The sequence below is a fragment of the Trichomycterus rosablanca genome, chromosome 9, assembly GCF_030014385.1.
Source record: "Trichomycterus rosablanca isolate fTriRos1 chromosome 9, fTriRos1.hap1, whole genome shotgun sequence".
Taxonomy (NCBI): Eukaryota; Metazoa; Chordata; class Actinopteri; order Siluriformes; family Trichomycteridae; genus Trichomycterus; species Trichomycterus rosablanca.
The window spans coordinates 7,554,112-7,572,415 of NC_085996.1; the positions used below are offsets into that span (position 1 = coordinate 7,554,112).

An 18,304-nucleotide genomic window follows, 5' to 3' on the forward strand; every position below is an offset into this window, starting at 1 on the left:
CCCAGGTGCTCAGGAGTTGGTTTGTAGCAGTTTAGGTGCACATAACACACTGTACAGAGCGTGTTCCTGCTGAGGACGCGACCCTGACCTGCATGAAGCGAATTGTTAGTAAACATAACAAATCGAATTTAATCGAGTTGTGTGTTTATCGGGGGCGGATTTGAAGCGCAGATTGGTTTGGAAATCCCAAAGTAAGCCAATCTGGCAACACAGCGCTTCGCCCCCACCTCTTTCCTCTCCTCGTTTATTGCCTTGCGCATCATCAAACGTGGCAACACGGCGTCTCCAAGACAACAATGCGCTTTTAACGCAATTCTGACGCACTTTGTGCAGTTCCACGGAGCGCGCGTTCATGCGCATTGTGTTGCGTGGTTCCTCAGAGCGCGTGTGGAAGTTATCTGTCGGTGATGGATTAGGAGGATGAATTACATTCAGGGGGAAACCGATCCGGAGGGAAACACCTGAAGCGCTCGCCATGCTCGCACAAGCCGGACCTTTCAGTGCCGTGCGCGCTTTGGAGATGGAGACAGAGCTCAGGCGCGCTCAGGAACCCGGGATTGTTCTGTCTGAAGCTTTTCTGTGGACGCTTTAAAGTGAAGAAGGATGAAGCAGCACTGAGTGAATGCATGTGTGCATGATGACTGAGTGAAGGAACGCGCTCTCCGGTGGCTCCGTGCGCATAAAGGTGAGATTTAGACGTAAATTCCACCTGGAACATGCAACACATTATTAACGCGTTCTAATCAGACAGGACATCAAGTAGCAGCAATTTCATAAAGAAATGTTATAAATAACTCTTAAAAACTTGTCAGGATTGACAAGAAAAAAGATTTAGATCAAAATAATTAATTTAAGGGTGGATTTTATAAAGGAAAATTATATTTAATACATATTTAATAATCAAGAAACAAAACAGTAAATGCCAAACCAGTTTTCAATTCGATTAATAAATCACACCCAAAAGTGGGGATCAATGTAAACAAACAAGATGCGCCCGTTGCTGAAAGCACTACGTTATAGAAGCATGTTTATGTAAACAAAACTGGAACTTAAATTCATTTTATAATACCACAATACAGTGCGGATCAAACAGACATCTGATTGTACAGCTATAGGTACTTATGGGGACAGATGTGGTGGGGAAAACATCAGCTTTAATAACTTTAAATTGCTTTGTGGGATCAACTCCTAATGTTAAAGCAAGATATTACAGGGGTGGCACGGTGGCTCGGTGGGTAGCACTGTGGCCTCACAGCAAGAAGGTTCGATCCCCAGGTGGGGTGGTCCGGGTCCTTTCTGTGTGGAGTTTGCATGTTCTCCCCGTGTCCACGTGGGTTTCCTCCGGGAGCTCCGGTTTCCTCCCACAGTCCAAAGACACGCAAGGACAATTTGTCCATGACTGTGTTTAACATTAAAAACTGATGAATCTTTTGTAACATGTAACTAGAAACTACCATGTCTGTCATGAATGTAACCAAACAAGATATTAGACCCCTGATGACAGATGTTTCTCATGTAAAAAGGTAAGGCGCATCAACACTCATTTACTTATTCCACGAGTGTCCGGTCTTCTTCATGAATGGTCAGTCTGGCTCCACACATTAATAACCATTTACCATTTCACACCTGATTCCACCTGTTTATCTGGTTATTCTTGCTCTGAAAGTCTGGAGCCGCACCAACCATGTGCGGATGAGAAGACTGGACTCCCCTGGTATAAGTAAAAAAGGTGTGAGCTCTTGTCACTTTTTACATTAGAAACATTAGAAACTCCACACAGGGATCTCATTTTTGCCTTTAAAATTCTTAAAGTTCTTTTCTTGAGGTCATTTAGAGTTAAGCTCCAACATCCGTTCAGATCTGTGTATGTTTGTGTAAACACATTTTACATTTTCATTTACATTTCACATTTACATCCTCCCTCTTTTGAATGTGGAACCTTTCTTTGCATATGATCAATCAGCCGCTCAGGCATCTACACCTACTGTGATTGTCTGGGGGAAGGGAGCGGGGATGAACAGCCTAGCCATAGAAAGGTCCACTCACCAGTGCACTCTCAGTGCCGGTCCCAAGCATCTGGCATAAAAACTGTTCCAGGTCTGGTCTGCAAACCGGAATGAGTGACTTATAGCAACTTTCACTATAAGGTTGAGGCACTGGGGCAAGCAGTGGAGGAATATGGAGATAGTAGCATGGTCCTACATATGTACCAAAGCTCTCTGTAAGAATCTCATGTTGAAGGGGGATTGTGCTAGTCTGGAGTCCCTCTCGGCCAGTGTGGGTGTTATGCTGTCAACAGAGGTTGCCAGTGAAAACTGGGTACCCAGATTGTGCTGATGCAAAAAGAAATAAAAAGTTTAAAGACACTGTGTTTACAGTGAAGCAAATATTTTCACTAAAAGTATACAAACATCAACAAACAACAACAAACAACATTCCAACATATATAGAGCTAAATATTTAGAGTTAATTAAATTGGACTTACTCAAAGACCCTCCTCCCTTTTAAATACCAAAAATGTCATTAATACTGGATAAACCACTTATATTGATGTTTTGTTGATGCTTCTGATGATGCGTTAGGCTCCAAAAAGTTTAAACATTGTTTTTAATTATTAAAAATGGATGCTTGGGTGGTGCCTACCCACTAACCCACTACTGCTGAGTTCTGTGCTATCAGCCGCTGTGCTATCATGATTGGCTATGTCTGAGGGTGCGTGATGATTGATTAGTGTCCTTTCCGGGGTGTGTTACTGCATTGCACTCAGGGATTCTGGGGAAACTGGACCCACTGCGACCAGGATAAAGCAGTGATAAAACATGAACATGAACTGCTTTTCTTATTAGTTTATGAAAATATTTCCTAACTTAATAAGGTTGAATAAAGAATATAAATGTTTAGCAAAACTGGTATCTGAATAGCCAAATTGTCCATCCCTAACCAAGGGTAAAATAATAACCAGATTATTTGTGTCATTCTGATTTGATTAGCTGCCTAATTCATTTACTCTTTGTTTAAAGAAGTGTCCAGATGAATGGACGGAATTTGAACCACAATGCTGCAAAAAGCTCCTTATTCCTCACTCACGTCTCAAAGTTGACACTGCCAGCAACAATTTTAAAGACAGACATTTATTTACGTTGTCTAAACCCTCGTCGTGATTAAAGAAGGTTCGTCGATGATGCCAAAACTTTGCAGCATGTGTTGTTTTATTTAGCTTCTTCCCCTCCCCCCACCACCCGGGTGCTGCGGTTTGATGAGCTTTCCATGCAGTCAACATGAGAAGGGTGGAAACACCCACTTCTGCTCGCCATCTAAATGTCTGAGCTACACAAATTGCTACCTCTGGTGCATGTTGACTATATTTAAACAAACAATTAGTACCTATAAATATAAACAAATACACAATATGGACAAACATACTGAGACACACATTCATGTGTGGCAGCCACAATAATTACCAACAAGTGTAATAAATCAATTATATAACATTTACATTTACATTTTCGGCATTTAGCAGCCACTCTTATCCAGAGCGACTTACAGAAGTGCTTCCATAGTATACATTTCTTTACTCTAGTTTAAGTCCAAGAACACAAATCTGCTAAAACCTGTTAGTTTAAATGAAAAAGAAATGAATAAGAGTGTTAGTAAGTAAATAAGTACAAGTCAGCTTAAGTGCCTAGTAAAGAGGTGAGTTTTTAATAAAGAAAAATACATGCTTAATAGTCCTGACCTCAGCCCCACTCAACAGCTTTAAAATGAATTAGAACATCAGTTGAAGCTTTCTTGACCAACATCAGTGCCCAGTGTCATACAAATGCTCTTTTAACTGAACGGGCACAAATTCCCACAGACATCAAAGTGGCTAATGTTACAGCCGACAAGATCACAGAGGTCACTCTATTTTAATATTATTTGTTTTTAAAATGGGATGATCAACAAGCTCATAGTCGGGTGTCCAAATAGTGTATATAAGATGTTCGGCATTGTAGTGTAGTTTTTCAGGTGTCACACAGCAACATGGGTCCTCGGGACCTGGGTTCAATCCTTACTTTTATGTCGACTTGATTCTGTTTCGACTGGGCATTTAAGAAGAAGAAGAAGAAGACCTTTACTTGTCATTTATACAGATACACATAAACAGTACAAATAAATTCTTTTTCCACATATCCCAGGCACATTGTATGGCACCCCTGGAGCAGACAGGGTTAAGGGCCTTGCTCAAGGGCCCAACAGTGGCTGCATAGTAGAGTCTGGATTTTATTCTGAATTCTTCCGATTGATAGCCCAAAGCTCAACTTACTGGGCTACCACTTAGAGCAGGTAATCCAGCCTTTTATTCAATTGGCTGCTCTAAAATGCCCGTAGGTATGACTGTTACCTTGCAATATGTTGGCATCCTGTCCAGAGTTAATTCCAGCCTTGGGCCCAGGCCACCTGTTCCAGGTGGCTTTAGCTTCATCACGACCTTGATCAGGATGAAGTTGTTACTGTAAATAAAAGAATCCTTCATTAAAAACAGATTTTGCATATATATACTGTACTTTTATTGTGTCAAGGTGGCTCGGCAGTGCAGATTCTTTCTGCCTGTGAGCATCCCATCTCCTCAAAACAGGTGGATTTGCTGCTCTGACTTGACCCTAGGTGTGAGTGAGGGTGTGAATCAGTAAGAATCCATCCTAGTTTTTTAGGACCCATGTTGCTGTGCAGCACCCAATTAAATGTAAACACAGTTGTCTAATTAACTTCAGGAGTTTTCCGTTAAACTCAGCACACACACTCAGGCGCGAGACAGTGATGCCAGTCCGAGCGTGTAACTGAGGCATTTATACCAACTAACAATTATGTTCTATAGTGGAAAAATTCCAGCACGAGCCCTGAAGCGCCGTCAGCCAACATGACGTTAAACACATGTAATAATTATACTAAATACCTGAACGCCACGTTGCCTTCGTGTTGCTGTTAATAAGTTAATCAGACGCAGCTGCTTCTGTGTTTGATTAGCCCTGAAAACACTGAGCCATGCCAGCTTCGGACTATAAAGAAACCCATAACATGATCTCTGGCAGGGCTCGGTACATTGTGTCTCACTGAGTAACGCCAGTGCCGTGAGGTCTGGTTAAGGCACAAATCTCTGAAACGTATTCACGTGTACTGAATGTGTTCAGGGTACATGAAGAGGAAGCTTCTACAAACCTCATTTTTCAGAAGAGTTGAGACATTTTGTTAAATAAAATAAAAAGAAGAATCTGTGATTTGTTCATTTTCTTGAATCTTTTTTAACAGATAAAAGTAGAAAGAAAAGATTTTCAGTGTTTTCACCGATCAGCTTTACTGTATTTTGTAAATATAAACACATTTAAAGTTTTCTTTCTATTTTATTTATGCATTTTCTCCCAGTTTAGTGTAGTCTATTTGTCTTCCGCTGCTGGGGGATACCTGATTGCAGTCGAGGAGGGTATATTGTTGCTCACGCCTCCTCCCACCTGTCTGCAGCACTTCGCAAAACCCTTTTTCACCCATGCACTCTGTACAGGAGCTTCTCTATCTGCTAATCATGGTCCTTACACAGCGTTTGAAGATCCCACCCACAGTGCTGCAGGCACTGCCAATTATGCCTGCTCCCACCTAGTGGTGATATGAAATAATAACACAAAATAGAAGCAGTATAAACTGCATTTCTAACTGCATTTTTAATTCTTTCTGTGCGCCCCGGCAATAAATGACCCACGGACCGGTACCGGTGGTTGGGGACCACTGCGCTAGTAGAATATCCCGCTGCGCCACCATGGGCGCCCACACACTTTTAAAGTTTGATCCTGCACATTCAGCAATGATTTCTATCCTTGCCTTACACATATTGAGATCTCTCCAAATTTCCCAAAATCTGTTCATAATATTATGGTGAGAGACTAATTTATTTGCTGTCTTGCTTTTAGAAATGTAGAAAACTAATTGAATTTAGAAACTAACTGATTTCTCACAAAGCAATTGAGCCTTTGGTGGATTTGTTTGTATCCAAGTATGATTCCCTCACCTGAGAGAGAATCATTTCATTATTGTTAAAGGTTAAAAGGGCTAAAACTCGAATATTCTATCAACTATTTGCTCTTATTTTGCCTCTGTATGTTGCAGGCATGAAACTCTAAACATGTTTTTATCTTGCAATATCTTTTGTATAATCAGAATACACTTAAAAGCACATAAAATAAGGTACAAAAGTATTGGGACACCTTTTCTAATTGTTCAATTCTTGTGTTTCAGCCACAACAACTGCTAACAGGTGAAATAAATCAGTTATATTGCAGATGGTTTCATCCAAAGCGACTTACAATTCTGACTACAGCTTACAATTTCAGCAGTGGCAAGTTGGCTGTAGTAAGGCTTGAACCGGCAACCTTCTGATTACTAGTCCATTACCTTCACCGCTGAGCGACCACAAAAAAAGATATGCTCGCACATGACTACTCCACATGTTAACTGTCTATAGTGAACAAAGGGACGTTACAAGCGGCGCACATGAGCCTCAGGTCGCGCACCCACGCACCAGTTGGCTAAAACTTCTGCAGGCTGTTGCCTAGGTGATGCGTGGCATTCCAGCGAAGTCGTTCCCGTGTTAGCACTGTTAATTCTGCTGCTAACGAGAAGAAAATCGATACAAACGGCAAACACCATACATCTCTGATTTCTCCTGAGATGAGTGTGGCAGGAGAAACGTTTAGAACGAAGATAGACGAGTTATCAATCGGTTTTCTATGAAAAATATGCTGATTCTTAGAAACTGTGGATGTTTGCGTGTCTGAGCTGCATGGAGAAACCTTCAAATGAATCACTGGAGATGTAGAACTCACTGAGTCGCCCACATAGACTGTGAGTCCTGCTCTAGATGACATAGCAAATGCTGAAAAGCATAAACACGTCAAAAATGCTCATGTTGAAATGTTGTAGTATAGTACGATTGATGATGAAACATGGATCAATAGGCGTTACAGTGGACATCAATATAAAGTTGCTCTCTCCCTGTTTGCTACAGTAACAGCCTGCACTATTCTAGAAAGGCTTTCTACAAGATTTTGTATTTTTGTAATTTATTCAAAATATTTATTGACTTTGACCTCTCTATCTGGCATTAAGCCATCAAGTTAGAAAGTCAGGTTTTTATTCCAATCTTGGCAAAGAGACAACTCACTCACTCATTGTCTTAACCACTTATCCGATTAGGGTCGCGAGGGGGTGCTGGAGCCTATCCCAGTTTTTCAATGGGAGCAAGGCACACAGTAACACAATTGCATGTTTTAGGACTGTGGGAGGAAACCGGAGCTTCTGGAGGAAACCCACGCAGACACGGGGAGAACATGCAAACTCCCAAAGAGACAACTGTTCAATGTATTCATTACTTATGGACAGTTGTCTTTAGAGATAATCTTTGGACTTGAAGCTGCTTCAGATGACTTTCTGAGGTCTGTACAGAGCTTTGTAGCCCTTCCCTATGACTCAAACTAGCCTTATTTATGTGGACACAGAGAATTCACCAGCCATTGTCAGTCATCATTACTAATAAGGAATCAGAAGATAGTGTCACATCTGAAAAGATGTATGTATGTTTGACAAGATCATATCAATACCCATGGTTTGGTACTGGGATGTCCCCATAAGCTCATGGTCAGTTGTCCACATACTTTTGTCAGCTTCAGCTGTGAGTGCCTGTGTGGGATGTAGCCAGCCCAGCCGTGGTGTTTATGTATCTTCTAGGATCATTTCTCAGTAGATTTATGTGCCTGTCATCACCAGCTCATACAGCAGAGCCGAAAGCTTTCAGTACACTTCATGGTTACGTAAGAGGAATGGTATTCTCTGCTGGGTTCTGTACAAACAGAACTGCCACTATGACTGGCTGCTGTAGGGCCTCACTGTGAGTGTTAAATGAGTTGCCCAATCCTGTGAGTTCACACACTCAATTGGACTACATGTCTGAAGGGCTGATAGGATTGTGAACCTTTGGTACTGCAGTAACCACACAGATGAAAGTCAACAGCTTTCCAAAATATATGTCAAATTAGTGCACTTTGATTGGTTTATTTACACATTATGCAGAACATGGTGTGTTTGAGACGGAGCCAGAAAATCATTTCAATACAATTTGTAATCCATGCATGAGAAGCTATCACCAGATACAGTCGGTAGATCTTGAGTTGTTTCTCGCAAGTGGAAACAGCTCAGGCAAAATAAATTACAATCTGTACTGTATCATGAGAAGAAATCTCTGTTTATCCACTGTGCATAGTAGGCTACATTCCTAATCTTTGACTGTTGATGAAAGTTCAAGTATTTTAATGTCCGTGTGGTGATACCGATCATACAGGAATGCCAAATTTTAATGCAGTGCCATATGAGGGATCAAATATTATGAGCACTTAACCTTGTATTATCTGACTGCACTTTATTATGTGAAACTGCACTGGTTGCTTTGGTGTGCAAGCAACTCCTGAATGTCCAGTCAGAGTAAGACATCTTCAGCTCATCCCACAGCTTTTTAATGGGGTTTTGATTAGGTAACTAGGATGGGTATGGCTTAAAAATTGTATTCTGTCCTGATCCTGTTTTGGATCAATGTCCTGCTAGACAATTCAGTATCCAGTTTTAGCTTTGTGGCAAAGAAGTCAGACTTTCCTTTCAATCCCTTATATTCTAACAAGATTCACTGGGCCTTTGGGAAATAATCAACCCCAGAACATCACAGATCCATCACCATTCTTTACAGTATGGATTAAGTTTTTTTTGTACAACCATTCAGCATTTGCATCCTGCACCTTGAGTTGTCAAAAAGCTATGTTTACTCATCGACCATAAAACCAGGCACCAATCAAAGTTCCTGCTGTGGTGTGTGTAGGTGCTCATATTTGTGGTTAGATGTCAACAATATTCTATAAGAAATTATATCAGTTTGTTTGAAGCCTGATGATGTCTAATTATGCATTTAGAGATTTGTTGGCCTTCAAAATGCAACTAAGCTCTTCAAAATACACTTATATCCTTAATATTATAACTGAAACGCCATTGTTTCTTGGTATTTTTATGCTTGGCTCTTAAGTCCCCATGGGCAGACGATGTTTCCTGTCTACAGTTCTGTTGCATTTATAGAATCGTAGTCTAGTATTATAGAGAGATAAACAAACGGCCCTGTTTGTACTATATTCGTATGCGGGTATTTATGGCTTTCCTGCTGCTGTTATGCAGCAGCTAATTAACCAGCAACACTGACACCTTCTTCTGTGTCATGAGCAGGAAAACATGGTGCTAAATGTTTGATGATTTGTGTTTTTTTGTAAAGGAACTGCAATAATAGCCACATTTTCTGAGTTAATAAGAGGGTAGCATCATGTCCAGTGTTTAGTACAGCTGGTGTAATTTATGCCAGGATGCCAGGGCTTTCCAGAGGTTAATTCATCCCTTACTGCCTACTGTGGAGCTGCATAAAGATTCACAAAGGAGCTGAAAATATTTACATCCTTTTAATTGCATGGATGCTTTAATCCAAAACAACTTACAATTAAATTGAGCAGTTAATAGTCTTACTAAAAGGCCTAGCTTTGGCAGCTCAGTAGAGCTCTAATTTGAATGCTTAACTTTCGAACTTATAGTCAACAACGACTTCATATACAGAGCCGAGGGGTGAGGAACTTAAAGAGCAATTGTGCTTTACATGTTAACAGGATATGTCTAAGATGAGGACTGCAAAAAATGAGTAGACAGGCATAAGTCGATGTTAACAGAGAGCAAATGTCAGAAGCGATGTGATGTCCCCAAAAATGTCAATGAGAACCCGAGATGATGGCTACAGAGAGCTTATGGTAATAGCTAGGTAGATCAAAACACAAAGAGACATCTGTGAGCTAGGTGATGACTGCATCTCACTCATATGTTCTTTGTTTGTTTTTCCAGGCCTGTGTCTTGCTGTAGTGATGATTGCAACTGGGGGTGTCATCACGGGCCTCGCAGCCCTAAAGCGGCAGGACTCTTCCCGATCCCAGCATCATCTACCCACCCAAAGCCCGGTCCCTCCACCTAAGAAAAAACGATCAAAAAAGAAACCTCGCACAGATATCGTCGTGGTTCGGGGAAGAATCCGCCTGTATTCTGCATCCGGGTTCTTTTTGGTTTTGGGAGTGTTGATTCTTATGGTGGGCATTGCCATGGCTGTACTGGGGTATTGGCCTCACAAGGATCACCAGAGGACAGCGGAGAGCAAACAGTCCGGCAATGATACACGGATGAATCCGGACCAGGCAGGCAAAGTAGCACATTTTTTTGAGCAGCACTTGCACTCAGAGAAAATGAAAATGCTTGGACCATTCACCATGGGCATTGGAATATTTATCTTTATCTGTGCGAATGCAATCTTGCATGAGAACAGGGACCGAGAAACAAAAGTCATCCATATGAGAGATATGTACTCGACCGTTATAGACATCCACAGTTTAAGAATACAGGAGCAGAAGTGCATGAACGGGGCCTATATGGGTCCTTATGGTGACCATGAGGTCCATTCCTATGGTCAGGACAGCCACTACACATCACGACTTGCTGCAAACACTCTACTTACTTTCTCTAGTTTGGGCGGTGATGTGCGACTGTCCCGTCGCACAAGCTCTGCTGAGGACGAGGAAGGTCTTATGAATGAAGGAGGACCAAGTTTGTTGTCGCCTGGGTACAGGGACCGTTCTGGATCATTCTTTGGATTTCAGCCGGAGAGCATCCGTCGCTGGGAGGATCAACATAGCAACCTTAAAAAGTGTCAGACTCGCTCGATTGTGTCGTCCTCTATAAGCGCCTTCACACTTCCTGTTATCAAACTGAACAACTGCGTCATCGACGAACCAGATATTGACAATATAACAGAAGAGTCAGAGCAGCTGAAAGACAGATTAAGACCTCCATCCATGGAATCTTTAACCGTCCCTGTTCCCGATATATCGAAAGCCTTTAAGCCTCCCTGTACTCTCCTCCGCAGCAACTCTGCTACAGAATCGCCAGCATTTCTGTCTGCTTCCTCACAATCCTCACTGTCTACCGGATCCACCAGTGACAGGTTCCTCTCACCCGGAGCAGCCCGGAAAGACTTCGGATCTAACAATTCACTCCACATGCTGTCAGCTCACTCCAAGTCTTTGGACCTGGAACGAGGCCCCGTCATGCTGACCGTACAGCCAGAACAGCGCAAGCATCCGAGCTGGCCGAGGTTGGATCGCAGCAACAGCAAAGGTTACACCAAACTGGAGAATAAAGAGGACCCGATGGACAGGCTGCTGGTGCCCCCAGCAGCTGTTAAGAGAGATTACACCAAAAAAGAGAAACTTCTCATGATATCCAGATCACATAACAATTTGAGTTTTGAACATGATGAGTTTATGAGCAGCACCCTGAAAAGAGGGACCTCTGAGACTAGATTTTAAGGGACCTCATAGGGATAACGAGGCCTTACAACCACATGTTACAGAGATACTTCTGCAATTAGGGGTGCATTTAACTGATCACAGTTTCAGGGTTGAAACCAGCCTGAAATCATGACTCAATTCACTGCCAAATTTCATGCCATGAATCTGTGAGATGTTAACTGAAGTATTAAGCCTGCCGCTATCATACCTTGCATAGCTTGGCACAAAGGTTGCTGAAAAGTGGCTCAGGTACTACAAGGATTTTAGCCCATCGCCTATACATATCCTGAACCCATAGTCAAAGCTTTGATACTGGTATCCTGTCAACAATGGAAAATGGTATTGGTGCAACCCTATCTGCAAAATATATTCTGATTTTAAAAATCTTGCAGTGATTTGTGAACTCGTGAACACAGGTCCAATGGACTGTAAGCTCAGGTGGATATTCTGTAAAACAGACATATTATTTCTTTAAATCAATCATTGCTGAGAGGAATTCAGAGATTTTTAATCCCAGAAAAAAGGTAAACAGAAACTTGCATGCCCCATTTACACCTGGACATTTTATGTGTCCTGTATCTGGCTAATAAAACCACCTTTACCACATGGACAAAAGCAGTCGGTCACCACTTCAAATGTTTGAATTCATGTGTTTCAGCCACAACAATTGCTAACAAGTGTAACAAATTGTATATATATATATATATACAATTATATAAAAGAAATTATATGCATACAATTATATGCTCTTTATTTCCCAAATAAACTGTTGTCACAAAACTAAAAGCATATAATTTATTTTAAATCATTAATTCTTTAATTTTAATTTCTGTTGGTAAAGCCAGTGCTGAACAACAACATTGGTCCTGAGGATCTGAATCTAGTTTTACATTTTTCTATGTGGGTGTCCTATAAATAGAACCAAAGTCAACCAAATTACAAAGTACAACTAAACCTCTAAATGACCCACAATCATGGACAATATTCATCTAAAATTTCCCAAACTCAGCCTGTCCACAGCTACTTTGCAAAGCAGAAGCAGAGACAATGTTCTGGTGTGACCAGGACCTGTGGTTTGTGTGATCTAACATGTTTAATCCTGATACTCAGGACATTTGAAGCAACCAGGTGTAAATGATGTTGCAGTTTGGATTCAGTCACAGTGGATTAAGCAGTGTAAATAAACAGTAATGTGTTAGCTGTGTGGTTGGTTAAATGTATTTCAGTATGTTTCTGTTGTCTTCGATAAACACCAAGACAGGAACCTATCGTACGTTGTGCAGAGTGTGTTGTACCACAAATGGATGATTATTTTGCTATGAGGTTTCAGATAATTTATTGTTCAGAAACACACTGCTATTTTTGAAGATGTTACCAATGTGTTATTTATGTTTCTGAGAATAAAGCTACACCTTTTACAGAATGTTATCCATTTTACAGCTCAACATACCAAGTCAAATCTTGGCAGATAGAGTCAAGCACATGTTCTTTTTGGCATTTTAGCAAGATTTAACATGTGTATGACTTCATAAGACTAAAACAATGATGATCTGCACCATACAAAGGGCTTCATACAAAGAAGCTTATATGTCCAAGACCATTTGTTATAAAAGAAATGACGCATTTCTAAGCCCTGCGATTAGGCAGTATGAACAATCCTGTCTGTTTGTCCACTGTCATGTTTGCCTCCCCTGAAGCCCTAACTGGAACAGGCTGGAATTATTGTTCTCAGCTAGTTTTCCAATAACCGTTACTGTCAGCCAGGATTATTTCTTATTTTTTGCAAAGTGAATGTCAATAGCAGCCAGCTTTGTGTTTTACTTACAGTGTTTGTAAATGGAGGAAATGGTAAAATAATCAGTAGCCCTCTGAGTCACTCGTCCACTGGGAAATGGCAAAGTAAAAAAAACCCAGATAGCACAAATGTGTTTTCCACCCTGCTTCTTTTCTTTCCATATATGGTAACATCTTATAGGGGGAAAAGTCAAATAGTTTAAAGACACATTTCAGTTAACTCCTAACTTGATTCCCTGTTTCTTTCAGTGAATGGGACAGATTTTAACTCCTAACATTTTTCTTTCAATAAATGGGACAGAAATCCTCTGAAGGCATTTTGACATTATTCCAGGTTTATTACACACTTTTTTGTTTCATAGTAACAGAACAAAATATGCTACATTTACATTTTCGGCATTTAGCAGACACTCTTATCCAGAGTAACTTACAGAAGACCTTACATAGTAAACATTACCTTACTCTAGTTTAAGTAGACAACAGTCCAAGAATATAAATCTGGTGAAACTCTGTTAGAACCAAAGTGGAATTTTTTTGCACAAGAAATGAATAAGAGTGTAAGTAAGTGCATGTCAGCTCAAGTGCTAAGTAAAGAGGTGATGAAGGTTTTTAATCATCTTTTGAAAACTCAGATGTTCGAACAGACAAGGGAAGCTCGTTCCACCACTTGGGGGCCAGTACAGAGAAGAGCCTTGATGCTTGATGATGGAGGATCATGTCAAGACATTTGATCATCAGCTTGTTTTTGAAACATTACCCTTAACGGTAATGTCTCTTTTATCTATAGCTAGGTGACCAGCCTCTAAGCCACCTTTGGACTTTTTAACTCTTCCAGTCAAAAGAGCATTTGTGGCTCACAATTGGCATTCCAAATGACCCCCAATTTGTTTAATTGGGTTTTGGTCAAGACTCTGTAGAGGCCTCTGTGGTTCCTTCACACCAAACTCTCCAAACCATGTCTTTATGGACTTGGTATGCCTGGAACAATAAAATGTTTTTACATACAATCTTCTGGCACAAAGTAATTGTTTTTTTTCATAATTGGTTTTAAAGAGCTATTAGCAATCAATGTGGTTACAACACCTCAACACAATAATTATTAAAAGTGTCCACAAACTTGTACCCTATTTAGTTTGCTGAGTATTTGCCTTGTATGTAAGCAGACAGTTAAATAGATAAATCCCAGCTCCTCCTTGTGTCTAGTACTGTGACACAGCTGAAAAAACTTGATGCATCTTGGCAAGCAACTGAGCAGCTTTCCTGTGTTTATCATCATCGGCTGCTCTGGGAGTACCAACAAGAGCACTGCCAAACTTCACTCCCATAAAGATCTTGTCCTTTTAGAGACAATCAGCCAATCAAAGCATAACAGTGTTATCATTCAAATAAAAATGATGACAGCCTGGATTATGTCATGGTCCAATGAGATGATGTTGAAGATGTTGACAGGTTCGGCATACTTAGTCAATAACCGAATCATCTAAAAAACCTAGAAATGTAGCTTCAAGTTACTCTTGCTAGGACAAGCAGGATATTAGGCAAGATTAGGAGAGTTACATGCCACTACTGGACAGTGAAAAACAACAATGAAGAAAGATTGATGCCAATCAGTGGACAGTCTGAAACATGTCAAAATGAAAACCTACAATTTTACTCTAGTCCATTTGGTAGGTCAGTTGGCCCAAAGAATCTGACTTCCAGTTGATATTCCAGTTCATTCCAAGGTTGCAGTTGAGTTGATTCCACTGAAGTTTCTTTACAAACTTCTCAAACCATTTTATCATTTATCAACACAATAATTTATGTACCTGTACTTTTTTGACAGCACAGATGATGTCAGTACTAATTTTGTGCCCCTCGACAAGTTTCTACACTGGGCTCTCAAACCTGAAGATTTATTTATTATACCTATACATTTAGGTGACAAAATATTTAACACTCATTCTAAAACACAGTGTAGGGATGTTACTTGGTTACTTGGAAAGTCATGTCACTGTCTCATCTCAGTTTAGCTCTTTTCTTTGGAAGAATCTGGCTAGTAAACTAGGGAAAAGGTCACTGAAGTAACAGGGGGTATGAATTAAAGAGGATGCCTTACAGTTTATGTAATGCTCCAGTGAATTGCAGAATAGAGTTCCAAATAGGATTTGTAATGAAAAAATAAACACTGCAATTAAATGCCTTTAAATGCTACAGGAAAATCAATTAAGCCCAGGGATACTGGAACGCATTTAAAATTAGGTGTGCTAAAATTGTGAGCAGCTTTCATGAGGTAGTGACGTACCACAAAATGTGATTCCGTTTTTTTTTCATTAAACTGAACAGTGGATGATTCCAGAGTCTTCTGCTAAATAAATGAATAATCAAAGGTCCTAAAATAAAGATTTATAGAAATATGAGCATTTCTTTAAAAGTTAGGACAGTTTAAAGCTTAAAATTGTAAAAATAAAAACAATATGGTAAATATATGCTTATTTCTTATGTGATTCCTGTAGCATGTTTGGAAAAAAATGGAAGAAAAGCACATTGCTTTTAACAATGCTAAACAATCATTTAAACCAATTGATCCAGTTTTAAAAGCAGAATTGTTAGACAATCCTCAGGTAAGCAAGTCCAGCACCTTATAATTCCTTATAAAGTTCCTTACCAGCTCTCTTCTCCTCAGGAACACCATAATCTCACCATGGCAACAACAGGGACTGATGCTCACCTAGGTGACATCGAAGACAATGTGCTGAAGGACATCAATACTAAAGGACATCATTAGAGACAGAAGACTGGGAGCAGACCATAGCAGATTTAGATGTGTAGAATCACACTGGTTTTGTGCTTCCATTTCTTCATGATGCACCCTAAAAAAAAGAGAAGATTTCATTTACCATCCATAAACACCAAACAATCTTCATGTCTACCTGTATTATCACTGATGTGTGAAGTGATGTGCTGGTAAAATCTCTTTTACAGTGAGGGGGGGGGGGGGGGGGGGGGGGGGGGGGGTTACTGTTATTTGTTACTGTTATTTAATACATATTGTGCATTCAAGTATGCAGACATTTATCCATAAGCTTGTTGGGCATGACATACTTGGGTATTACTCTGGTTGTTGGGTATTAACAACCAGATTGTTGTTGGGTATTAACAATGGCCATGGCTAAAACACCTAAACCTAAACGGGTGTTATTTTGTAAATAAATAGGTGTATGTGCACATGCTTTTGTCGGTTGCAAAGCTGTTCATAGCAGTTTTGCAGCATTTTGGGTAAATTTTGACCATCTACTCTAGGCAAATTGTCTTCAGTTCCATAAGCCCATCTAATAAACGCACAATCCTGTATTCATTTCATAAATTATCATGGGATTAAAATTATATTGATGAGGCTGTTCAATCAACTTCACCTTTTTCTTTAGGAACCAGCCTCGAGTTAGTTTGATGGTGCTTCCACCATCGTGCTTCACTGTCGCTTTAGTGTTCCTGAAATCATCCGCTCAGCCCTTCTTTCTCCTAACATGACCAGCAAAACTTTGTATAAATATTCATATTTTTATTTCATCTCATCATGGATGCTCTTCTCAATTAATTTGTCAGCGGTTAAATGAAAGCTGTGAAGTCAGTAAACACATTTGAATGCATGCAGGTGATGTGAAACAACTGAATAATTGACATTTACTGTTGTTGTCTGCACACACACAGGCTTTAGATCATGCATTATGGTGTAGAGTGATGAGACCATAGTCGAAGCAGCAAGAAAAATAAATCCTTCAGCACATCGCCGCTTTAAATATTCCATCAATGTATGAATACGTTAATAATTTAGATCCACAGCATTTGTGCCTCAATGTCGTACTGACAGCATTTGTGTTTTATTCATGCCTGAATTAACTAGCCTGTCCCTGTCGGTGTAAAAAAGTAATTGGCCCTTTTCAGAAGACCTCACCATATCGTGATTGTTATGTATATAGGCATAACATTATGACCACTGACAGGTGAAAAGAAAAACACTGATTATCTCTTTATCACGGCACCTGTTAGTAGGTGAGATATATTAGGCAGCAAGTGAACGTTTTATCCTCAAAGTTGATGCAGGAAAGATGAGCGAGTTTGACGAGGGCCAAATTGTGATGGCTAGACGACTGGGTCAGAACATCTCCAAAACTGCAGCTTTTGTGGGGTGTTCCCGGTCTGCAGTGGTCAGTATCTATCAAAAGTGGTCCAAGGAAATTCCCCAGATCTCAATCCAATCGAGCATCTTTGGGATGTGCTGGACAAACAAGTCTGATCCATGGTGGCCCCACCTCGCAACTTACAGGAGTTAAAGGATCTGCTGCTAACATCTTGGTGCCAGATACCACAGCACACCTTCAGGGGTCTAGTGGAGTCCATGCCTCGATGGGTCAGGGCAGTTCTGGCACCAAAAGGGGGACCAACACAATATTAGGAGGGTGGTCATAACGTTATGCCTGATTGGTGTATACAGTATATATCATGTGTCCATGAGGTAACACTGAGGTCTAACTGATTTAAGCAGGAAAATGATCCAAAATTCAAAAACAAGTTCACACCTGAATGGCCAAACAGAAACAGAATTAGAGTGAAGATCTGACGTTAATGGAGATGCTGTGGTGAGGCAGAAAACAAACAATTCATGCCTGAATTAGATGAACAGCGGTGTGTCTGTTTGAGCTGTTCTAAATATCACAGCGTTCATTTTAAAATGTCAAATATATAAATGTTTATTGCTTTTTATTACAGTGTATGGTATAAACAAACACTATGCGGCCAGAAGTATGTGTACACCCATCTTAATTATTCAGTTCAGATGCTTTAGCCACACCTATTGCTGAAAGGCAACCAAAAACCCAGGACCTCAAAACCACCCCGTCTGACACCCACCACAGCGCTGCTCATCTACATTTTGCATCAGATCTTCATTAATTAAGAGTTTTGCTCCTGAAGTAGATCGACAGGAGCACATTTGGACACCAAGTAATTAAAACACGACTATCAAAGTCCAGGTCCCTGGAGGATCATGTGGCCTGACAGCTTATTAAAACGTATCTGCTAATTAGCAGCCG

At 40.4% G+C, this 18,304-nt stretch overlaps 1 protein-coding gene across 1 annotated transcript; it reads left to right on the forward strand.

Annotated features, from left to right (window-relative positions):
• Positions 1 to 359: 359 nt before the first annotated feature.
• On the forward strand, positions 360 to 12,209 carry tmem200a (transmembrane protein 200A). Its single transcript, XM_063001082.1, has 2 exons — positions 360 to 685; positions 9,946 to 12,209. Exon 2 carries the CDS (start codon positions 9,966 to 9,968, stop codon positions 11,454 to 11,456), a length of 1,491 nt encoding a protein of 496 aa, XP_062857152.1. The 5' UTR covers positions 360 to 685; positions 9,946 to 9,965; the 3' UTR covers positions 11,457 to 12,209.
• Positions 12,210 to 18,304: the final 6,095 nt, after the last annotated feature.

What these genes read in the sequence shown, in the direction of transcription:
- tmem200a (XM_063001082.1), top strand. Translation starts at nt 9,966, where the DNA reads ATGATTGCAACTGGGGGTGTCATCACGGGCCTCGCAGCCCTAAAGCGG.